This window comes from Lonchura striata, chromosome 1, assembly GCF_050655825.1.
Source record: "Lonchura striata isolate lonStrDom1 chromosome 1, ASM5065582v1, whole genome shotgun sequence".
Classification (NCBI taxonomy): domain Eukaryota; kingdom Metazoa; phylum Chordata; class Aves; order Passeriformes; family Estrildidae; genus Lonchura; species Lonchura striata.
Window position 1 is genome coordinate 78,218,206 of NC_140703.1, and position 19,780 is coordinate 78,237,985.

The 19,780-nt window shown below is 36.5% G+C and overlaps 1 protein-coding gene across 4 annotated transcripts in view; it reads right to left on the reverse strand.

Moving 5' to 3' along the window:
* Positions 1–19,780, reverse strand: part of ABCC4 (ATP binding cassette subfamily C member 4 (PEL blood group)) — a 136,616-nt gene that overhangs the window by 70,161 nt on the left and 46,675 nt on the right. For all 4 annotated transcript variants that reach the window (XM_085581334.1, XM_085581345.1, XM_085581324.1 and 1 more), the window contains 3 exons: positions 19,288–19,325; positions 18,876–18,976; positions 15,764–15,910 (listed from right to left, as the gene is read on the reverse strand). In XM_085581334.1, coding sequence (XP_085437460.1) covers positions 15,764–15,910; positions 18,876–18,976; positions 19,288–19,325 — 286 coding nt within the window. The remainder of the gene's footprint in view (positions 1–15,763; positions 15,911–18,875; positions 18,977–19,287; positions 19,326–19,780) is intronic.

Genomic DNA, 19,780 nt, shown 5'->3' on the forward strand with positions numbered 1-19,780 from the left:
AGCAGAGGCATTTCACATCTTCATCTGACTGTAAACTGTTCGCTCTTGCTTGGCATGTTCCTTCAGCTTGAGCATTCATTTTTCTTTAACTTCAGCTTCTTTTTCTTTCTTTCTTCTTCTGGAATATAAGATTGTTTGAAAAGGAGGGATTCGCTCTAAAGTTAATTCATTATATACCCATGTAATGATTCCTGAAATACATTTTCCTTTTTAACTATTTCTGCTATAAAAATAGCCACAGGGAATCAGAAAAAAATTACTTAAAAAACACTTGGGTTTGGCTATCCAGAATGCTCAATAGATGACACTGGATAATTTTCAATAGATTTTTTCCTGCCTCACATGGAAGGTCATTACTACAGAATTTAAGAGATATTCTCCTATAGCTGTTTGAAAGCTCACTTAGTCTGCTGTGCAAATAAATCAAAGTGTTCCCTTTGGAAAATTTGCTCTGTGTTGAAGATGACACACCCCACACCCTCATGCCCCATGAAAATAAATATTTTGCTTCAATTTGGGACTTCACCTACTCTTCTGTTTTGTGACTGGCACCAAATTCCACTCGCAAATCTTGCCTGAGAAACAACCAAAAATCTTTTGTCTCAGAAAAGCTGAAGGCAATCACAACCCAATAGTTTTATTCCAGAAGTAATGTCTAAGAGAATATACATATAGTCTGACAATGTATTTCCTTGGGACATTGGCTTCTGGGGAAAAAAATATCACTATAAAAGAAACGTCTTTACAGCCTAAACTATACTTAACAAAACTTAAATGAAATCAAATGAGAAAAAAATACCCAAATATGATCTCTTCTCTACTGTATATCTTACTAACAACATTAAAAGAAAGGCATTTTCATAATTACATTATTAAATCATAAGCATTTTGAAAAGTTATACTGCACTGCCTTTGACTCTACTGTACTCTTCTACTGGACAACCATTAGAAAGCCTCACCTCAAAAACAAAAAAGAAAAATATACTAGAAATAAGCAGCTACAAATGAGAAGTAGCTGCTGACCACACTAAAACATTAGTTATACATATATCAAATCCAAAGAGCCTTTAATGTTTATGTATCAATATACCTTAAATAAATTCCCATAGATTTTTTTAATAGCTGAACACACCAGAGGTTAAATTGAAACCATATGCTTACATATCTCTTACTTAAAATTAAAGAAAAAATCCTATCATTTCCTCTTTCTCATGGCTTTTAAATAAGAAACTTAGAATGACAAATGTTAACAGCAACATCACTCCTCTATGAACACAGAAAAAAATTCACATCAAGAAGGAAAAAAATTACTTGACTCCACCATCATTCAAGCAGAAGTGAATACAATTTACAAACCCTTTTGGTTTTGTTCAGTTCAAAGACAGACTTCACTGTGAAGCTCTGATTTACAGCTGTCCAGCAGTATGAATTCCTAAATAAATAAAGAGGCTAAAACAGAAGAGTGCTGCTCACAACAAGGGACTCCTGAGAACGTTGCCATTTGTTGTTTGCATGTCAGAAAGTCAGAAGAGGATTAATGCATCTGAGGCAGGAGGCAGAGGCTCACTGGGATGCAGGCTGGACCATCACGCAGCCAGCAGTGTGCCCTGCCCTGAAGAGTTTGTTGTGCCAATTAAGAGTAACCAGTAAAATTGACTACAGAAGGAGTAAAGAGCTAGGGGAAGATGGAGCAGTAAGCTGGAACAGAAAGTTGCAGCACAAGATGTGTTTCAAAGTACACCAACACGAAGGGGTCACAGAATTAATGAGTTTTCCCCACCCATATGTTTAACTGCTGTCAGTGTACTGCGGTTACAATGTTACTGGTGCATCTTGAGAGATGATTTTAAGATGAAAAAGTGCCAGCTTGGGGTTGTAAGATTAAGAAAAGGTCTTCCCTCCATTTGGCCCTGGGGAGCAGCTGCAAGACAGAATTGTTAAGAGACAAACTGGCAGTCACAGTCACAGTCCTCACCAAATCTTGGGTGTTTGGATATTGAGAGAGTTTTGTGAACATTCTTGATTTTCTGCTCTGCTTGCATGTGTCCTCCCCTTCACCCTCAGCTTCATACACTCAATATCCACTCCCCATTTCCTTTTCTCTCTCTTCCTTCAACATTAGTTCTTCCATTCTCCTTCACCATGGCATGGCACAAGCTCTAGGTACAAATACCATCCCATGCACAACCAAGGCACAAAGCCCAACACAGTGAGACACAGGCTAGGAAGTGTGGAAGAGTTGGGGACACAGCAACTGAGAACAGGTGACTGCAACACTTAAAACCAGATAAGTGACTGAACTGATGTTTTGGAAATGCAGAGTGGCAAAAAGAGCCAGATAGGGGAATAACACGTAAGCCATAAAGGCAACAGAAAGGGTGTTTTACACTGAAAAACAGGGAAAATACAGCAAGGGAGAGGCCATGATCAGAAATAGTTCCCAAACTAGAACTGTAGAGGTCTAAAACCCAGCATCACCTGAAGGAAGATGACAAAGTGCATCCGGGACATACTGCATAACCAAAGGCACTGGACATGTACAGATTATTCACAAGATTATACTCTAACAGATGAGGGAAGACTTATATCTATTGAAAAAGATGTCTTCAAAAAACAAATCAGAGGCTTTCAGTTACTTCTTGCTTTAAACTGCTCTTACAGGATCATATTTCACTCTGCTAACTATAGAACTGCAGGGGAAACAGATGGTTGTGTCTCATTAGTCTTTAGAGTATACTCTGATTAATTAGTTTAATTTCATTCACACAGGGTCTTTAGACTTCACAAGGCAAAATAAAATTTCAGGTAAAGGAATTATCAATAAGAATTTTCTTTCTTCCCTCAAAACATGTCTGTCATTGGATTTTAACAGTTCACTTATTTACTTGATTTTTGTTTTCCTGACATCTATTTTCACCACAATTTGGTTTTGTCACTTTTTTAAACCAGCAGCTTTTCTGCTGAAAATACATCAGACACATTAGGATGAAAAAAGTTCCAGGACTGTAACAAACAGGACAACTAGAGGAGCCATGTAAAGACTATGACAAAAATAGCTATCACTCAACTATCCATGTCCTCTCATGGAACTGAAGCACAAGTTATATTTTGTAATATGCATTAAAAATTTTGCAAATAACAACTGATCATAATCTGACCCCAGACAGTTTGAGAAAGGTTCTTTCAAAACAACTGCTTTGCCATGATTCTGCATTGAAAAAGATACCAAATTCCTGATACAGCATGAATAAAATGGAAAATTATGCATATAATAATGAAAGCAAATAACAGAAAATATCTTGTATTTTTGTTTCCCTCTTTGCAAAACAGTATGAGCACACAACTTGATTTGGGATCAATTTGTAGATACATCGTTAAAACATATGAAACAAAACTATACCTCCAAGCAAAAAACCACAAAAGGCAAAATTGTGTTAATAAACCAACCACTATTAAAATTACAGGGTATAATTAGTAACAACTTAATATAGTAGTTTATTTAATTAGAGTATTTGCAGAACTAATGTTGGCTCTGATAGTTTTCAAAATTTAGCTTAACTTTAGAATGCATACAAAAAGTATTCAATAAACCTTTCATGACAGCTGAATGATATTTACAACATCGCTTAATTTTCTGAATGTCTATTTTGTCCTTGCCTGACTCTAGAGAAGAACTCCTCAAATAGCAGTTCACATATGAATATAGCATGAACATGCAATTCCTAAACTTTTTAGTGGTCAACTATAAAGCGGTCATGCTTTCAGGAAGGGGTCACGAACAAGTTTACGTCTTTGGATGATTCTAAAACCTTTTCAGACCTTCTGGACAACTGGGGCTTTGTTTCTTTGTTTCTTCTGGTTTTCTGAGAATGTAAATTGAAAATGCCTCTTAATATCAAAGTTTTGTAACCTTTCGTAATCCAGTGCTTTTCTGGAAAACTGCCCTATTACAGGTATACAAAATGTTGGGCTTATGAAAAGAAAGTCTCTAGCACATGGTCTATTCTACCAGAAAGTTCCTTACTTCAACAGGTACCATGCTCATTCCTGCAGAAGTTTGTCCACAACAGACCACTTGGCATGATTAGGACCTAAATTAAGTCAAGACAACACAAATTACCTGAACAAGAAATCCAAATGAATTTGAAAAAATATCTGAAGTATGTTGTAAAATGGTATCTCTCAAGTGTTATCACTTGCATGGGTTACATTCTTTCCTCCTCAGCGCATTCAAACACCCAAAGGACCATTATGTTCAAAAAAGAGATCCTAGAAGAACTGAAAAGTTCAGACAATTTAAACTAGCTGTGAATCCCCTTAAGGAGGTATGAATCATCTCTGAGGTTTAAATTAGATTATCAACCAAGTGAAGCAGCACAGTAAATCTACAATAAAAGATGAACGCCTACAGGAAAATAATTTTTGCCCCTAGTGGCAGATGCTTGAACTTTAAAGGATCTGAGACTAAGCTCTTTGTCTAAGCCTTCCTGACAGAAAACAACTGAAATAATGTTTTTCGTTGGTCCAACTTTGCTCCACATGCCACACGAAAACAGTATCTAAACGCTGTAAATGAAATTATATTGTCACTTCTAAACCAATTGAGGATCAAACAATTTAGACAAACCAAGACTTATTTTGCTGACAATTAAGCTCTATCACCAAGACTCAAGATTCAATGAAATTTGACAATTGTGAAGAAAAAGGCTTTTGTCTGACTAAGTCTGAAGCATTTGAAAGAATCAACAGAAAATCAGAAGGCCAAATTAGATTGAAAAGCCTTTGAGGATAAAATTCACTAATTAAAGTAAGTGCCTTCCTTGCTCTGTTTCCTCTCTGAATTGCTCTGGTATCACAGCAGAAAGGCATACAGCAAGAGGAAAAATTGGTCTACAGAGCAAATGTTACACCTGTCACACTTCCTCTTACACCAACAGCCTTCTCCGTCCATCCTGCTGCTCAAGTTCCATTACAATGAAGCACAGCCCCTTTAAAGATAAGATGAAAGTTAAAGTATGAATCTCTGCACAAAATCTGAGAGATATGAAAGGTCTTAAAAACCTTCTTCTTCTATGCTGAAACTTTTTTCCCATCACATTTACTCTGTAGTAATTCAGATACAACCCAAAGCTACCAAAGTGATGCAGGTCACTACCTGGAAGAGTATTTTTGCATCTCCTACTCAGGGAATCAAAGAATGAATGTATCCTTCTGTTTTTCCAAGACCCATAAAATCAAAGAAACATAGAATGGGGCTGGGTCAGAAGGGACCTTAAAGACCACCTAGTTCCAACCCCCCTTCAGTGAGCAGTGACACCTTCCACAAGCCCAGGCTGCTCAGAGCCCCATCCAACATGGCTTGAACACTTCCAAGGATAAGGCATAGACAGGCTTGTCTGCACAACCTGTGCCAGTGCCTCACTACCCTCACAGCAAAGAATTTTTTTCTTAGTATCTAATCTAAATGTACTCTCTTTCAGTTGTATTAACTTGTTCTCTTTCTGCCTATTTAATTGAACAATACGTAAGATTTCTATTCAAAACACTTCCATGCCCATTTTAAAATGAACAACAAGTACTCAACAAGCTTTTTAACATCTTGCATCTCATGAGAAGTACAAACAACAGAGGAAGAGTAGGAAGATATTAACAAATTAAGCAGTGCTCACAGCACTACATTTTAAGCTAGAAACACCTCAGATTAATTCAGAAACCTGGGATTTTGCATTCCACTAAACATTTGTGTTTCTATTAAAAGTACACAATAATATTACTTTAGTATGTGGCTAAGAAGGGACAAAAATTAATTAAATCCTATTTTTCTACAGGAATATTTCTATTTTTTCAAGCAAACAAACACTTCTGGAAAGCCTCAGATTGGACATTTCCACTCTTTAACACTCAGCAGGTGAACAAAATCATCTGTATAAGCCCTTATAATCTTAGAGAAACACTTATTTTTGAACAATCACTTCTAAACACTGTCCTTAAGCCTTCGGTAGTAGCTGAGCAACATTGGTTATTAAACTGAATTGCAGCAGAGTTTATTTTTTCTTTTCTGAATTTAAAAAGTATGTTGGGATTGTTTTTTTTCCATTTTTTCTCTTGGGGATTTTTGGGGGTTTAAATATAAGCAGCATTCAGTGAATGGCTTTGAATTCAATATTAAATCATACTTGTAGCTTAATTATGAAAGAAGATCATTGTCACTACATATTTGGAATATTAGAACTTGTCAGCTTTATAAAAACCTCAAGGCACTTTTTTCTCTCAATTTTGGCTTTATTTTGAAAGTGCTCCTTAGATAAGATTTCTTAATATTAGAGTAAGTCTAGCATAACTAGTTTTCTGTTGAAAATACTGATGGAAAAAATTTTTCTCTATACTGTTAGTCTAATAGAAAAAACAGATGACACTTCTAAAGCTAAAACAATCTATATTTTACAGTTCTGCGGTTTTAAACTTGCAGAGGGTTCTGCAGGTATCTTTTGTCTCATAGAAGCACCAAATAATTTCCAATGGTAAGGAAACATTAGCTGACTAAAGGTAAGACCTATCAACTGTTCCTTAAACCATTTCAACAATTTTTAGTCTGGGAATACTAGAAATATTCTGGAAAACTAACAGCAATTGTTTACTTTTGGCTGGTTGTTCAGACAGGAGAGAGAAGAACTGTTCTTCTAAAAGGAAACTGGGGAACTAATGAAGGGAGAAAGGAAAGAAGTATTGTACCAACTTCAAGGAAAGCATATGAGGCTTATATACTTTTTTTAAAATAAATGTTAAAAATATGGTTAATTTCAAAGTGGCACTTTCCAAATCCTAGATACCCATCCTTAAGCACAGGAAGTTAACTCTTAACTCTCTAAGTGAAGACAAGACACCACCTCTTCTCTAAAGATAAACATGACAGATTCTGAAAAAAAAAAAAAAGTGCTCTAGAAAAAAAGTGCTCTAGAAGAAGAGAGGAACAAGATACTGTAAAGTGTACAGCTTTAAGTATTCCCATTGAAAAGGAAGGAGTGGGGAAAACCCAACACTAAGCAAATGCCCCTGGCATCTAACCACTTACTGTCCTCCTGGCATGTCCTAGAAAGGATGGGGCAGGGACAGTATTCCTGTATAAGAAATTAATTATGACATTTTAAGAACAGATGTAGGGATTTTGTCTAAAATGTAGACTAAACACTTTATTTTGGGTTGTGAACATTCAAACTCATGAGCATGAAATTATGCTGAGAAATGAATACACACAGGGACAAAGAAGCATGTATTCCCACTGAAGGGAAGTTTGCCACAAAGCAGAGTGTTTTTTCTTGCCTACACACGAATTAGCAATATTCTGCATTGCATCATTTACATATTAAACAGACAGTAATTTCATTGAGAAAAAAGAGGTTTACCACACACACAGAAATCTCATCACATCTGATAAAAAGAAAACTAAGGAAGAGTTAGACCATCTCTCTTCCATCTGTTATTCCTTACAATTGCTAGCAAGGAGGTCCAAGTTCCAAATCTTCACCTTCTCAGGTTTCCAAACACCTTCAGATTATTCTGCACTCTCTAACCCAACATTAAATCAAGTTAGTGAAGACCTATGCTTGAAAGAGGGCAGGAAAAGTAGCATTCCTGGACAAAACAGAGGATGAATTCAGCACACAGTGGATAAAAACTGACCAGAACCATGTCAGTGGACATAGAAACCATGACCTTACAAAAAGCTGAACTCTAAACTTTCTCTGAATTTTCAAATGTCATAGTAGCACGTGATAAAAGCTCAAGTTTGAGAAATACTAGTGACCTTTGTGCTCTTTTTTAACTGGTAAATGAAGAAGAATGAGTGGATCCTGCAACTAGAAAACAAACAGGTCAAAAGTAATTAGTAAGTCCTTTACAACAAGGCAAAGATGAACACAAAACCAAAACCACCTCCTGAGCACAAAAGGCACTCTACTCTGAGTCAAACAGCTGAGAATGAAGACTCTGCCACCTTTCTGCCACACAGCAGCTTGCTTTGCCTGCTGGCTCTGTGAATACAACTTCCTACCCAGCATTAGGTGAGTAATAGCTAAGGCAGCCCCAGCCTATCCATGATTTTTCAGAAACCTCCTCACTCTACAACCTCCCTTTGGCACCACTACAACTAAATATTCTGCTCAAGCTGAAATCAAAAGCTATGCAACTAAGTATGTAAATAAGAATCACCTAAGAAAATGTTCAACAAGAGCCCAAATTTAAATGAACATTAAAGCAAACCCCAAACAAAAATGAACGTGCAGTTTCCAGTTTCAAGCTACCTGCCTCAAGGTCGGTATAGCCACAAGCAATAATTAATGTCCATTACATACTACCACTCTAATTATAGGACTATTGTCCAGTAACTAATAAAACAAACAAACAAAAAAAATGTTCTTCATATGCTTGATGCTATTTTAGAGTACTTTGAAAAGCTCTCTTAAAGCTGGTAGCTATTAACATATATAGCTTGCAATAATGTTGCCCTCTCCAAATGTAACATTATCTTCCATAAAATTACATCAAAAATCAAAACCTGAAGGAGGTTCCGCATATGTGTTCACCTGAATATGTAACAAAAAGCCCCAGACAAAGTACCTAATGGTTTTGATGAAAGGAAAAAAAAATATCTGGGGAAGACAGGGTGGAAGACAGCAGGCAATGCTGTATTGTACTATTTGTAAGTAACTTTAAGTTGGTATTTTTTTAAACCGAACAACACACTGAAGTCAAGTTTGATTCAATACCTCTGCTTCTGCTGTTATTTCTATTCTTTGGGCTTCAGTCTGGATTGCCAAAACAGGCAGATTCACATACAACAGCCATTCTTTTCTACATTAAAATTTTAATTTTGGATCGAGAAGTGCCTTTTGTTTCCAAACACTCTACAAGATCACCACAGGCACAAACTAATCTTCACTTGTTGCATAATCTGCAAGATGCTGGAAATCTGAAAAAAAAAAAAAAAAAGAAAAAAAAAAAAAAAGAAACCCCAACTAATTAATTCACCCAGATGCTGCAGTGCAGATTACCTAGGACCGTCTGGGAGAAAGGATTCTGTGCAGCATAAAGCAGAAAAGTGCTAATGAAATGAGTTTGCACTGTGATAGTGTTTGTTTCATTTTAATTTCCAGCTACTCATATTAAACAAAAAAACCCACCAAAATACCCCATCAAAGCAGGCTATTTTTTGTGCAAACACCACAGTGATCTAAATCTGTGTGCCCATAAGGGACAGCAGTGGAAGGTTATGACACAGGCAAGGGCCCGATGTGCATAGCTTCACCCAGGATGGGAGATCCACATGTTCAAAGCCCACATTGAACCAGAGGGGGAGAAGAGCTGGAGTGCCTTTCCCATATTCCATATACATGGTCTCACCACCTGGCTATTCATCATCCCTGCTCAGCTCTTCTCCAAAGTAATTTATTTTTGGAAATGTTTATGCCTTGTTCCAAGGTTGAATGAAGTGAGTTTTGTTAAGTTTTTCCTCATTTCTCAGAGATAATTATTTCCCATCCAAAACAGGCATCCATGAACAGCAAGAGAGGATATTCTATCCCTTTGGCACACCCAGTCCCCACTATCCACAGCAGTAGTAGAAGCATTCCACAACTTATAAACATTAAAAATAGCAAAAAAAGGAACACATTTAAAATAGTTATTTTCAAAAAAACAAACAAAAAATTCTCCATTTTGAATTATCTCTAAAAGCTTATTTGTATCTGCATCACCTCCGTTTGTCCCTCTTTTTAAGCCCCTTGCAGATTTTCATCAATATTACAGCAGTCTCTCCCTCTGTTTTCAAGTGTCTCCAACCAACATTTGCCACAACCCCATTGCCAGAAATCTCCCCAAAACAGCATGCCAACTTTGCAAGACTTAAACAATATTTCATTTTTATTTTCCATTTTATTATTTTTGCAGAAAAGGGATGTCTCCGAACAGTTTCTGTGCAGTCTTCTAAAGCCAGTATTTTTAATTAGGCTTTCCTGTCTTGCTCGACATTGCATGCCTCCCTTTTGCTCAGCTGAGGTGGAGCGAGAGCAGCTCTCTTTGTAGCTGCTTCAGTAGATGAAAACACTAGAGTTTGCAGTATCTGGGTAGGTCAGCATATGGTCAGAAATGAGTTTCACAGCAGGCTGTTTTCCCCACCAGGGGATCTTAATGTGAAGAAGATAGAAAATCCCTACGAAGGGATGTGGAATCTTGTGCCAAGGAAAGCAAGAGGTTGCACTTGGAAGTGGCTGTCAGTGCAAGCTTCACGCTATTTCCCTATCAAATAATGCCTCATCCCCTCCTACAAACAGCTTTTCCGTAAAGCTTTTAATTTTATCTCCCATATTAGGCATAAATGGGGTGAGCTCTGACTCGGTGAACTGAAAATGTAATGGGCTTGTCTCATCGGTTTATGGCCAAGTTTCATTCAATTATTATTGCAGAAAAGAATAGGATAGAGTTGAATCGAGTTACGCTAATAGATAATAAGTGTACACATAACTCCAGAGTGCCATTTACTGACTTTAAAGACTACTCCTATAGCAATCAACTTTGTAAGGCTCTTGACAGAATCATAATGGTGATAAAACACATGGAAGCATAAGACTATTTAAACTCTTAACAAAGCCATGATAATACTAACAGTAAATGAGCAACTCCCATAAAATATCATTTAATAATCACACCCTGATAAGATGTAAAGTACATATCGCCATTGTTATATGAAAAAAACATTAAAGGGTTTTTTCTTTAACACATGTAGCAACCTAACAGGTTTTAATTACCACACCTACTTCAGTGACGAGCTGTTCCACTCAAACACCCAAACATAATATTTACAACGTTGTGTGGTTGTTAAGGATCTTGATGATTGATGGAACCCATTGTGTTGCCATCTTAATAACAACAAATGCAAGTGATTACCAACACGGAAGAGAGAATCTGTGTTTTTATTTTACAACAAAAGGCTGTCCTATAGGGACTTCTTTTTCAACATAAACTAACAAACCTGTGCACATGTGAATGTGCTTTAGAGCTTGGCACAGAGAGTTGAAAACAAAGCCTCTGTTGCTTTAAGGACAATGTATTTTTTTGTATTAGCTTAAGAGAATGTGAAAGCTGTCAAAGAGCTGGTACAGTTTTTCACAACCCTGCAGAATTCATCTTGACCACAGGGATATATCTGAAAACTGCATCAGAAAGATAGGACAAATCTTGTTTCCAAAAAAAAAAAAATAAAGAAAGCAATTGAGTCATTGAGTCAAACAGGAATACAATACATTTCCTGGCATTGCTACTGAATATTTATATCACTAACGAATGAGACTACAAACGAAGTATTTTAACACGAAGCTCTGCCTTGTTAACTGCATGATATGCCAAAACACCACCTACTGTAAATCACACAGTTTAAGACCAGTATTTCTTGTTTAAACATGCTACTTGTTCAGCAGAATCACTTGTATGAACAAGCATACATTAATGTACATTAACTAGAGCAGTTTCACTATCCATCTGATAAAGTATAATTTAACAACCTCATTATCAGCATTGTAATTTTCAGACTGCTGAAATACCATATTCGTTGCAAATATTATATGGTTGAAACACTGTAACAACATTGCCCATTTGACACTTCTGTCAGATAAAATGCAGATAGTCGTTTGTGCATTGATGAACATGCTCTTAATCCTATAAAGAAACTTTCTCTGTCAAATTATAAGCGTTTCAGCACTTGACTTATGAACACCATAATTAAAATCCTTATGCCTTAAAGAAAAACAAACTTCATTATAACAACAGCTTTCTTTCACATTTTAATCTTTTTATATTTGGAGTTTGCTTTCATGTGCTGCTGTTAGTTATCAGTTCAGTGTGTAATTTCTGGCTGCCAAAACCAAAAAAAAAGTATTTCTCTCTATAACTTGGTCAAATCACAAAGTCTAGGTAAGCACCCAAAGGAAGCAATGTTTATTCAATGTTTCCACAAGGCATTTGTAGAGGAAAGAAAAAATCTATTAATTTAACAGGTGAAGGACAGCCATCATACAATTCAGTGCTTCCCATTTCTAAGAAGGCCAGAAACGCTGTAAATATTTCTGCCAAAATATTTCTTTTCCTCCTTAGAACCAAGAGTATGGGGAGATACAATTTGGGAAAAAAAAAAAAAGCTGCACTTGTGTAGTGATTCTGATTCAATTTAAATTTCAGGCATATTTTCTAGAAGGGAAAAAGACTTCTACTTTATCTGAACAAATTAATGCATATCATTCATTCCTTCTTACAGCACCCATTGACAGAGCAGCAGAGGTTTCAGCTTCCTAAATTCAATTCAATTCAAAATTACACAGAATTTACACTAGAACCACCATAACTGAAAATTATGCAGTTACATATTAGCATCACTTTTCTAATCTGTCCCTAAATCCCAGAAAAGAACAATTCATTTACAAGCTAAGCAAGTAATCTTGAATCAAATCCTGAAGCTTGTCAAAAGTACGATCCTCTATGCTATTCAATAAGAAACTAATTTCAAGAGAGGCAAGTCCCAAATCAAGTCTTTGCTGCTGAAGTCCAGGTCTCTTTCACACAGCTTTATAACAAATATGTCTTGAAGTGTTACAAGCATCTTGAAAAAGAAATTAAACGTAATAATAGCTTAAGAAGGTCTCCCTGGTGGGACTCTTCTGACTCTAGAGGGTTATCTGACTTTTTGGCTGCTATTTCCAAAACTAAAAAAGTTCCTGAACTCAGCACTACATGAAACTGAAAATCTTATTGTGTAAAAGATTAGGAGAAAATACTATTCTTGCAGATAATTACGACAACTGAATGGAACCACAGTACTATTGCTCAGCAGAGAGGTTGAAAATTCACTCCTCAAATATCATCTCTAAAAACATAAGAGATTAATTTTGTTATCCTTCTAAGAAGCCTCTGTAATGCTGGACTGGGATAAAACAGATCATGCTGCCCTCTTGTGCTAGACATGCACAGGAATCAACCCTTTTTTATTCCTGCAAGTGACATGTGAAGAGCAATTATATAAAGCATTCACTATGAAATAGAAAATGTCTACATCTTCCTACTTTACAGATACTTTGACACTCATATCAGTCCCTTACTAGGATATGGGTAGAAGAGCAGAGGAAGTTTCCAGACAGCCAAATTCCACACTCAAAAAAAAAAAAGTTTTATGAACAAATGCAGACAAGTCAGACGTAATAAAACCCAAAATACTAACACTCCAACTACCCATGAAGCTTTCACAATAGCTGTGTAAGTGATACAGTAGAGATACCTGCTGACAAATTTGAATTTCAGTCATAAATAAATGGCAATTTTTTTTAAATTCTGGGTAAGATAATGCACTTTGATCACTTAAAATTATCAGCTCAGTAGATTTAGGCTAAACACTTAAGAAGGAACGAGAGACAGACATTTATTAATAAAGTTCTTCCAGTGCAAAATATGCAGTAATGTTTAACTCTTTTTGACCTATGCCAAATTGAAAGGTGAAATCTGTATATGTACAAATATTTTTGGCTGGAAAGAGAAACAGGAGAGGGATCCTTTCATTTCTTTTCTCTCTCTGCTATGTAACCAGGTTCCAAAAATACATTGACATTCTTCTATCATCTGGGTAAAATGCTTGTTACTATTCCCTTTACAACCTTCCCCTCCCTATATATTGCTAATGCAATCTGTAAAGAGAGATCTTGGGCTTATGCCTAAACTGATTCACAATGCACCATTTTTTTAGAAATAAGTCATCTCATTTATTCACCAAGACTGATTGGATCTACACTGTTGGGAGCTGACAGACATGTCATGATTCATCACGCATTTCCATTTCCTAATGTCAACTCCCTGATGCTCCTCGTTACTCTGCTTTCCCAATAAGAACTACCAAGAGCTTGGGATGTCTGTTTATTTAAGTCACCTACTTAACTCTGGAACACAGATCATCATGTGCTAAAAATACTAGCCGTGGCATTTTTTAATTGCTGATTATTTTTTGATAAATAAACCAGCAAAATTTAGTTCAGCAACTGCTTCTGTTGAGGTCTTAGAAACCTCACACTAACACTGAGAACATACTGGATGCTTAAATGACAGATCTGACATTGCAATATCAGCTTTGCTAATAAGGTTCTAATAGTTTGGTTAGCTATTACAATCACAATCCTAGAAAAAGGCACATTTAATAATTTATATTTATTTATAGTATGTCTTTCATAGGCATATTAAAAAAAGGGGGGGGAAAATACATCCCACCTCAATGCAAGAAACGGCATGTGAAGTTCTGTAAGATAAATAAACAGCAAAAAACCCATGTAAATCAGATAATGAAATACAGATATTACAAACAGATTTCAGAACTGCTAAATGCTGCAATTCTGAACAAGAACATTGTCTATGTGTCATCTTTTTTCTTCTCTTTTTTCCTTTTCCAAATAATGCAGAAATTAAAATAGCAGTATTTTTGCATGCCACCCTGACCAAAAGAAAGATGAAGGGAAAGAAATACATGCATCCTGAAGTTAATCCTCTATTATAAAATATCTGTTGATTAACAAAAACACAAATCTAAGTCACAACAGCATGTGAATACCAGTAACAGGCAGATATAAATAATTAGACATTAGATTGCTAATTAGAGCTTCACAGTGTTACAAAGCAAACTGGTGTTAACTCTACATTGTTGATGATGTTTTCTCTCTAGTTCTTAGTTTGTTATTATGAGCCAGATTTATGGGCATTCTTACACAATCACTATGTATTCCCTCAAAAATAAAGTTACTGTGTTTGCTGCACACACATACACAAGAGAGAAGAGGAAAACCCCTGACACATCACCACTAGGGTTTCTTCTCATGCATGTGCTCTTACTAGCTCACCACTAACCTATTTCCTGAGCTTCCCTTCTAATCCTTCACAGTGGCCTTGAATTTACATTTCCACATACTCACAGTACAAGCAAGCCATGTAACACAGCCCTAACCTTCTGCAATTGTAGGCATGTTCTTTAAGATTACATTGTACACATTTCATTCATCATATCCTGGGCATGAACCTTTTCTCCACATGAGTATTTATTTCCTGAAAATATGACCACTTTCTCTGAAACACTAAAGCCATCCCTATATATCCTTACAATTAAATGCTTCCTGGTGCTATGAGAACAAGCCCATGTCTATTTTTTTCCAAGGAAGTGAAGACCATCAGGGTCCTGTTTCTCATGTAAAAGAGAAACCTTTGCCTAGTCAATCAGTACCACCCACTTCCTCACTCTCTTCACTCTGCTAGAGCTTCTCTCGCTTTTCTTTCGAAGAACATAAAGATCTGGATCACAGTTTTACAAAATGCATTCACACACATTCAGGATATTGGAGACTCCCTGTGAAACTGCATTGGAAAATACAGGTGCAAATACAGCAGTGCAAATACAGGTCAAGGTACAGCACCAAAGCTACAGCTAATTCATTGCTCTGGAAGCTGCATTTAAAGACAGTAAGATGACCCATCACACAGCAGTCATGTGTTTGAAATTTAAAAGGACTACACTGCTAAATCTGAAGTATTTAAGTTAAAATTTAGCGAGTTTAGGTAAAAGAACCAAAAGAACCCAACAAAAGTGCAAAAATACCATCAAATTGTAATTGTCCAGAAATGGTACAATTTGTGCAATCGAGGAGATACATTAAATATTGAGGGTTTTTTTTTTAATTTTCAATAAGCTTACCTATAGGATTTCTGTCAAAAAACAAGACAGGAGCTTTCAAAATGGATTGAAACATTTTGTTGTGCAAATTCTGACCAGAATGGACAAGAACTTGAAACACCAGAAGACTTCTGATTATGCCAAATAGTATCGTAGCCGCTGTTAAACCTGAAATGAAAAAAAAAAAAACAAAAAAAACAAAACATGAATAGAGCCACCAAAAATATATGGATCTTTCAGAAGAAAAAAAAAAAAGTTAAAAATAAAATTGCATTAAAACCAAATTCTCTGGACTTCTGCATATAACAAGAATCCAAACTTAAGCCTAGGGGGACTCAAACTGAGTGCAGAACACAGATACATTTGTCACTAGCTTCAGTTATTATCACAGAATCAATTTAATCCATTTCTCTTTTTCTGTTTGAAAGAAATGGTACTTCATAGAAATGTAGGAAATGTCTGTTAACCCATGAGACAAATGTGTATTGAAACTTTCTGCATAACAGCATTACTAAAAAATTCATTTTGCAGTGCCACGTGTAATTGTGGCTTGCACAGGTAACTGTGAAGATTCAACACTTGCCAGCAGGTATTGAACAAGTAATATAAACATGGCTATTTAGACACAACCTTGAGTTATTTCCAATCAGCCCAAACCACTCATGCCATTCTTCCCCTTGTAAAACACACCAAATAATTTAAATTATGTGTCTTTCACGTTATATAAGGTGCATTCCTTATGCCACGTGAAGAAACAGTCCTTCTAGGAAACTGGTGTGCAGACTCTTTGTTTCTCTTCTGGGCACAACTCTGCTTACAAGGCAAGAGTGCTACAGGGCAAAAAACTGAAATAAATAATGAGATCGCTGTTGCAAAATCTCCAATGTGGCTGCCCAAATTCCCTGTCAATAACAGTGAACACCTAAACCTTACATTTAGCAGAGCATCCAGGCTCTACATGATCTGCTTCAGAAAAATCAGCATAGCTACCTCAGGTCTTGAGGACATGCTGCAGTTAGACCCCAACTATCAGCAGAAAACCTTGCCAATTCTCAAGGAAGGTTAAAATCATACACAATTCAAGAACAGTTATAGTAACAGTGGGAAAGAGGGAGGTTTTAAATTATGTGACATGGTTAAGCTATCCCATCCTGCTTCCTTCTGCATCCTCCCAAGGAGCAAAATAAAGTATCATCACTATTCCATTTGTCTGCTTGCAGTTTATTGCTCACATTCTGTGAGGTGCTGTTTTTAAGAAAAAAAGATGACGACTAGCATGAGAGTATGTTTGCCTGGTCCCAGCTGCTGTATTCCAGGCCAGGTAGGAGAAGACAAGTTTTCCAAGAGTAACTGCACATACCCAAAGAGGAAAGCTGGGTCATGCAAAAAGGGAGCAGGAGAGGCATGAAGCAGGAGGCTGCGGCACAGCCCTTTCCTACCAGCAGTCTGTGGGAGCAACACGAGGAGAGGGAGCACACCTTGGAAACCCCACATTTCTGTACAGCTGTACTCAGGCCTGAAAGCTGTTGGTACAACCCTCCCAGAACAAAACACCTGAGCAGACCTGAGCAGGTTGGGGAGAAGGAGAAACAAGACATGCTTCCAAATCCTACACTCAGTCTGTCTCTTTGCTTTCCCTGTTCACGAGTTCAGAACCTCAGCATGAGAGAGACAAGGGATCTTTGCATGCTCGGCCTATAGAAGAGGTGTGGAACTGGTACCTCAGTTCTGGCCACCACTGTTCCCTATTAACAGCAATTTTACTCTTCAAAATCTTTGTTTCACAGAAGCAACAAGGATTAAGAAGGAACTACTACAGTGGGTTTGGTTTTTCAAACACTGAGAACCAGAAATAAAAATGTTAAATTGTTTTATACTGTTTAAGAGATTATAGAGAAAGGTAAGTTGGATTATTATGTATTTCATATGAAATGTACTACCATTTTATAACTTTGTCAACTTCAGTTACAATTTTGTGTAGGTAAGACAATGCTGTTCAACCATTGCAAATATCTCACTAAGTCATCTAAATATTTCAATATAAAGGTAGCTTTTTCTGTTCTGCTATCTAGAGCAAAATATTCCTCAAAGGATGAAATTTTCACTAATGTGGCTTAGGCTATCTGGTCAGAGAAAGTGAAATTTGCCACACTTAATCATACTGTGCAGTCCACTGGAACGTTTCACAAAATAAGACATTACACAGAGAAAATAAGAGCCAAGCCAAGTTCATCTGGCTCCTAAATTGTTGCTTTCCAGGTCAAACACAATGTTTTCTGTCAGCCACTTGGATCACATGGATTCCAGAAAACAAACTAAACAAAAAGTCCTGCACCTATTCTCTCACCCATGGAGATGTTTCTGAGTACATTCAATGCATATTCTTCTGGCATTCCACCTGTTTTCTCACACCAATCATTTACATCTCCATGCAGAAATTACCATGCCATACAAAACTGTTCATCACTAGGAGTGTTAAATAGCAGAATCTGAGAGCATGCACATGCTTCTTCTGTGGCAATTTTTACTACATCTCAGAGCAGTTTTTCAAGATGTTTGGATGCCTGAATGCAAAGATCAACGCCCTTTTCTGAATATTCAGAAGCATAATGCTACCTATTGAAATATATTGAAATGTTTCTTAACAACCTGCTTTGCATACCCATCTAGGATGCCTTTTAAAAGCTTGTTCTTTTGATACAGCACTTCAGAAGAAATGTGGCCATGCCAAGTTTTAGAACAGCGCAGAACAAAGATCCATTTCTAATCCCTCTTGCCATCCATATAATGACTGAAGATTTAGCTCAATGACTTACTAATATATAGACAATAACCACAACCTTAATGTGACTGACTTTTCAGATACTCAATGTCTGATTTACTTTCCAAAATCCAGGAAAAACAATTAAAGATGCTGCATTCAACCTATTTCTTTTGTCAGATTTATTTTATTTATTGCAATCTATTTAATCAGAAAGCAAGATTCAGGCTTCTAATCTGTAAAAAACATTGTTTACTGCTAGAAATCACATTTCCCCACACATTGCTTTGCACCTCTCAAAACTATCAAATAACAAATAGTTCTTGGACACACACACACACACATGCACGCACACACATGCTGTGCAATTACCTGCATAAATTCCCAAATAGAAGTTAAGGTCTAGATAGTCAAGCTTATTTGTTCCATTATTTCCATTTGTTGTGAGATTCAACTTTTCTTGATGATTTGCCCTGTGGAAATGCACACAGAAGATAACCATCATCAAATACGTGCATTTAGCTGTTTCTAGATTCAACTCTTTAGTTGAAATCTTTAGTTCAAAAGATCTCATGTATTGATGCTGTCATGCATCACAATATGAACAGATGCAATTACAGTCTACACTTAGCGTAGGGTTTAAATTTTTTTTCCCCTAAAACAGAAGTGAAAATCAGAGGAAGATCTGAGCTATTTTAAAGTAGGTTCCATTCCCTCTCAACTAAACTAACAGCACTTGACTGAAAAGGCAGAAACAACCAGCCACTTATTATCACAAACTTACCAGTAAGAAAGCCACCAGTCTTGGAGCACATAGGCCACCTTGAGCAAAAGAAGCAAATACAAGAATCATCTCACAAAATTAAAAAAAATTAGAAAATTAAATTTCCTTGCTATTCTTTCAAGCTCTCTGGGAAAACATCACATATTCAGAAAAGTATGCCATCCAGTCTTTCAAGACCAGCAGCAATTTGCCAAGCACATTAGAAGGTGCTCTACAAAGAAAGAAGTTACCTTAAATTACCTTACATGTTAGCAAACTAAAGGAAAGCAATACACTTTAGCAAACAAAATATAGTAGCTCTTCCTAATGTAAGTTAATTGAACATTAAAGAACTCATTTTCTCAGTTCCTAAATTTGCTAGAAGAGATATTCCAAAATGCTTTTTGATTAACAAACTTTCTGATGTTACCAGTCCAGAAATTTGTGTTTACAGGAGATAATTACCAGAAACAGGGTTGAAGGAGGATGAGAGAGGAGAGGGAGGGAAAAACTC